A 6000-nucleotide genomic window follows, 5' to 3' on the forward strand; every position below is an offset into this window, starting at 1 on the left:
CTAAATTCCATGCTATGAACTAATAAGTGGGTGGTGCAGAAAAATGTTTGCATAGAACAGAGACGTGGAAAATGGATGAATTCTGAGGTTGTATGTTTTTCAAATGGATTTTCAGCAGGTTGTGCTGTTTTCTCTAGCTTTCAATTAAATAATTTTTTAGCAGAATTGGTTACAAAGATAGCCTTCAGAATGTAAACAGATATGTTGTTTGTCACTTAGGGCCTGATCCTGTCAGTTGCTGAGCACAACCACCAACAATTAACTTCAGTAGGAGTGGTGGGTGCTCAGTACTTCTGCCAGTCAGGAAAAAGAAAACGGTGTTGCTCTCATTTTAATAGGATGCAACCTTTAAAAATTATAATTATGACCACGTAAGTGCTTCTAATAATAAAAATAGCAGATTGGCATACCAGTATGATCCAGCTAATCAGCTTATCCAGTTATGGCTGGAGATAAGTGTTGTATCCCAGTATTCTATTCATTTGGAAGGACATTGCATAGGAATGCAAGTCTTTATAAAGATGAAGTCTTTATTTTTCTATCAGATATTCATGCGATTAGAAAAATAATTGAGAAACTTGCTGCTGTCCATAAATTTGATTAAGATAGTATTTGTATTTCCAAAAAATACATCAGTCTCTATCTAGTAGACACAAACATTTCAATGTAATACTTCAGTTATTTTTAATGACATTTTGTGAGTCTTAAATATATCTGGAATTAGAATATGCTTAGGTAGAGTGGTCTGGTCTGTGATCAGTTTTTTGGGCAGTCAATAAGTAATTACATTTGTCTTGACTAGATTTTGTGTGGTCATGGTTCTGACAAAACAATACGAGTAGGAATAGATTGTATTGTTTCTAATAGAGCCCACAAAGTGCTAGATGTTTTCCAAACATAATAGAAGATCTGATTCCTTCCCCAAAGAGCTGATGCTCTGAAAGGCAAAACCAAACAGACAAAGGGGAAAAGAAAGAGATGCATAAGATATATACAAATGACAATGCAGTTCATGACAGTGTTAAATAATATAATGTTTTATCACTAAATTATATAAATTTATCTATATGCCAACTAAATAAAGGATTATTTATAGCTGCCAAAAATCTAGTCATAATCCATTGATTGGTTTCTTTTAGGTGTCATGGCAGAAATGGGTCTTCTGAGGGGATTTAAATGCAGTGAAGGAAATGGGTTTATGGGTCAGCTCAGAAAGGGCATTAAGCATAGAAGACCAGCATGGAAGACAACCAGGCAGCCTACCCTAGAAACTTTGACAGAGCAGGGTGAAATAGGCAAAAGACATAAATAGGGAGGGCCAAGTTATGCAGGCAGTTATATCCTAGTCTGGTGTGTGGACTTTATTCTTATCTTCAAAATTTAAACTTTATCTCCTTCAGGTACAACAGGAGTTTTTCTATTTCATGTTTGCTGCCCCAGTTAATAAGCTCACTTCCAGAGGAAATATTTCATTTAGTAATTTTTTCTGCTATTCCTAATCAGTGAACCTTGTTTTTTTTGTTTGTGTGTGTGTGTATGTGTGTGTGCACATGTGTGCGTGTGCATTTGCTTGGTTTTGTATTTATAGAGCTGTTCAAGAATTAAGGTAAATACTTTTTTTTTAAAGTTTGTGAATACCAATTTCTGCTCACAATCATCATACAAAGGTATATGGAACTGCTGCGGTTCTAATGTTAGGCCTGTTTGGGTGGAGAAGCAGTTGTTTGAAACACATTACACTGTTGAATTCCTTAGTTACAAAGATAAGGGATAAAAGGTAAAGGCAGTACATCTGCCAATATATGAGAGTGAGGGGGTGGAAACAAGTGTGACCAATATTGCAATAAGAATAGTGAAGAAAATCATGATCCTGGTGGCTATATGACTTTGTAAACTAAAAACAGCAATAAATTGAAGTACTTGTTTTCAGTGATGGCATTTATTAATCCCTTGTTACATTTTCTTTAAAAATAGCTTTACAACGACTTGACTATATGTTTTGAAACTCTGAAAGCAAGGGAGATTCAGCTCCAGCAAAGTCATGCTTCTCTTCAGGGTCAGCTACTGGAAAAAGAACAGAAGATAAAGTGGCTGGAAGAACAACTACAGCAGGCCCGAGAGGCCTTACATCCGGTACATCAAGATTCTCATCCAAAACACAGGGAACAGGTGAGGTAAATTGTATTTAATAGATTATAAAGCTTCCACACAGTCAATAGCACAGAGGAACCTATAGATACTTCTATTGATAATAATAGAAGGCATATGCAAGCAGACTACCACTCATATTCTGGAATAAAGCCAGAGGAAATCTGCAATCTACTGGCAGGTTTGTGTGAAATTTCTGTTTTTGTGTCATGAATATTTTGTGGTTGAAAACGGAGAGTTATATAATTTGCAGATAAGAATGTGAAATTTCCCAATTTTTGTCAGTGACTGTTGAGCCTGGCAATCTCATTGTTTGTGGCTATACTACTAAAAGTCATTAATGAGTCCCAGCTGCAAAGACAATATTAAAAGGAAAAAGACTTCTCTAGAAATCATTAAACCATTTTTTAAAACTAAGTTGTAATGTCTATGGGGAGTAGTACAGTAGTGCTATTTCATCTTCATCCTTTATCGATAGACCACCTACTTAAAAAACACCACAGGATACATCTGCGGGCTCACCAGAGATTTGGACACACAAAGGATTTCCAAAAGGCCAATGACTGACCAAATTGAGTCAAGGGGCCTCAAGAGAAGTTCTACCTGCAAACTTTTCTTAAAGGCTTGTCTTGTAGGGCTCTGGCTTTGCTTAATTTCACAGAATCAAATGCTCTCCTGTCTTATCCAAAACTTCAAAGCAAAAATATTTTAAAATATAAAAAATACAGAAAACCCAATCTTTTTGCCAATTTTATCAGAGGCATTTTTTATTTGAGTAGAAAAAAAAATGCTCATCTAGATTTTGCTGAAGTTTTCCTGTTACCACATTCTCAATAAACTTTCCTAAAAATGTAGACGTTTGAGACTGAGTGGTAATTGCAAGTGTTAAATATTGATTTCTTGAGTATAATCAGATTAGTGTGTTTTTAATAGTTGCTGGTCGCTTGTCATATCTGAGGAAAACATAGATAATCTTTCTTCATGGGGTACTCAAATATTCTCCATGACTTTCCCCTACCAGGAAATGTATTGATGCATTTTCCAGATGGTGGCACAGACACGAACTACTGTGGGATTAGTTTAGACTCAGGGAGGAAGCAATGCTGTAATGATAGCAAGAATATCCACATTCTCATGTGTAAAGGCAAAAACATTTGCTGTCCCTGAGGCTCTACACACATTGAAACAAATTCTTCCTCGCTTCCACTTGGTACAACCTCAGTCGTGTCAGTGGTGTTGGACCTGTGTAAGGGAAGGGAAGGCAGAATTTGGCTGATCATATTTTAGTTTGACAGCTCCAAATTTCTAAGTGATAAAAATACATTGTGATCAGTGTCTGTTAATAAGCATGCACCCTCTTCCTCCACAGTCCCCAACTCCCTCTCCTAGGAAAGGACAGACACCTTGCAATCTGGGAGAAAAAACAAATTTACAAATAAAAAATGGGGGATAACTGGCTTGGAAGCAGCACTGCTTAGAAAGATCTGGGAGTTATGATGGATCACAACCTCAACATGAGTCAGCAATGTGATGCTGTTGCAAAAAAAGCAAATGCAGTTTTAGATTGCATTAACAGAGGCATAGCATGCAAGTCACAGGAGGTGATAGTACCGCTTTACTCGGCACTGGTTAGGCTTCAACTGAAGTACTGTATCCAGTTTTGATCACCATTATATAGAAAGGATGTAGAGAAACTGAAAAAGATCCAGAGACAAGTGACAAAGATGATCAAAGGGATGGAACGCAAGCTATATGAGCAAAGGCTAAAGGGACGGGGTATGTTTAGTTTGGAAAAGAGGAAATTAAGGGGGGACATGATAACAGTCTTCAAATACTTGAAACACTACCATAAAAAAGATGAAGAAAAGTTGTTCTCTCTTCCCACAGAGGGCAGGACAAGAGGCAATGGGTTCAAACTACAGCATAGCAGATTTAGATTAAATCTCAGGAAAAAACTTCCTAACTGTGAGAACGGTAGGACAATGGAACAGACTGCTTCGGAAGGTTGTGGAAACTCCTTCACTGGAGATTTTCAGAAGGAGGCTGGATAATTATCTGTCTTGGATGGATTAGACACAATAAATCCTGCATCTTGGCAGGCAGTTAGACTAGATGACCAGTGTTCCCTCTAATTTTTACGTCCATATGCAGAATGAATTTTGTTATGTGAACCAATATGAAGGTGATGTGTGGCAGGAGTGGGGCTGAGGGGTTTGGAGTGTGGGAGGGGGCTCAGGGCTGGGGCAGAGGGTTGTGGTGCGGGGGGGGGGAATGAGGGCTCCAACTCGGGGAGTGGGCTCTGGGGCAGGGCCAGGGATGAGAGGTTTGGGGTGTAGGCTGCCTCGGAGTCATGGTGGGGAGAGAGGACTCCCCCTATCCCTTTCTTGCTACAGCAGCTGGGGCTGAGGGTGGGGTGCCTCTCCCCAACCATGGCAGCTCCAGTGGGGCTGGGCTGGGCCAGGGGAGGGGTGCCTCTATGCGTCATGCTGGGGACATAGCACCACCGCCCCAGCCCCATGTCACACGTGCCTCCACTCCCCGCAGTCCCTCCAGCCCAGCAAAGTTCAGGGGAAGGGGCCGCCTGCAGGGTGCCTCCCGGCACAGACCCCTGACAATACCATGTGCACCTCCAGCTTCACGGGCTGCCGGCTAAGTGGACAACTTTGCCGGGGGTAGGGGGGACTCTGCCTTCTTCCCCCTGCGCCCACAGGTGGGTTTGAGCTGCTCAGCCCCCACAGGAGGGATAAATCCACCCTCAGCTGCATCAGCCACTGGAATTGCACCCCTGGCTGAGCTCTGCACATGGATACACGTATCCCACGAGATCAGCCTTCGCCTCCTTGAGCTCACCAGCTGGCTCGCAAGTCTGGGCAAGCTCGGGGGAGGTCTGGCAGAATGTGGGGCAGCGGCTGTGGCAGGCCAGGGGCAGCATGGCACGGGGCTCAGCGGAGTCGTGTGGTGGCGGCTCAGGCATCTCCAACTAGCTCGCAGTCACTCATTTAAACCCACCAGACGAGTTGGCTGCAGCACAGTGGGCGGCGGGTGCTGCTGCTTGGCTCGGGGTTTTAATTTCTCTCCACTGCATGTGACCCTCACCCCAGCCATGGCAGATCCGGCTGGGCTGGGCTGGGGAAGGGGTGCCTCTCCCCACCTGTGCGGCCCTTGGTAGCCTGCTGCACGGCTGTGCAGCTTAAAGGGAACTTAGTAGATGACCATGATGGCCCCTTCTAACCTATGATTCTGGAATTCTATCTCTTAAACAGTTCTACTTCTCTGTTTATTAAACAACAGAATGAAACAAGACAAAAGCATTCCAAATATTCCTAAAAGCAGACACCTATGGGTTTTGGTTGTTATTCGCTTCTTGTAATCATAGTGTCCGTTTCATTATTACAATGTAAATTTTTAACTCTGAAATGTATTCTCTTTGTAAAACATAACTTTTACCTGTGTGAATTGTAAATATTTAAATATATTTACTGAACCAAAGTAATCATCTGACTTGTCTCTTACTTTTTTATACATGTAGGGTACTTGAGACATTAAAGATAGTATTAAGAGATGATACTTCCATCGAAACACCATAATTAACAGGCATTTGAATATTTTTATTTATAACTGTGAGATTTGACAGGTGTGTGCATTCTGTTGAAACTTTTATAACGTTCTCCTAAATTCCAATTATGTGGTTCTTTAAGGCAGTCAGAATAGGAAATACTACTACAATGGTCAAAGTAAAGATCATTCAGAAATACCACTTATTACAAAGAGTGCAGATATGTCAGTAAAATTAAATAAAGATACTACTAGGAAAGTTGTGTGTGATGTATGTGAAATGTAGATAAGTTTAAA

At 41.0% G+C, this 6000-nt stretch overlaps 1 protein-coding gene across 3 annotated transcripts in view; it reads left to right on the forward strand.

Annotated features, from left to right (window-relative positions):
* The window catches only part of CNTLN (centlein), a 276250-nt gene that overhangs the window by 111644 nt on the left and 158606 nt on the right, over positions 1–6000 (forward strand). For all 3 annotated transcript variants that reach the window (XM_074953434.1, XM_074953436.1, XM_074953437.1), the window contains one exon: positions 1975–2169. In XM_074953434.1, the coding sequence (XP_074809535.1) occupies positions 1975–2169 (195 nt within the window). The remainder of the gene's footprint in view (positions 1–1974; positions 2170–6000) is intronic.

Source organism: Natator depressus, chromosome 5 (genome assembly GCF_965152275.1).
Source record: "Natator depressus isolate rNatDep1 chromosome 5, rNatDep2.hap1, whole genome shotgun sequence".
Taxonomy (NCBI): Eukaryota; Metazoa; Chordata; order Testudines; family Cheloniidae; genus Natator; species Natator depressus.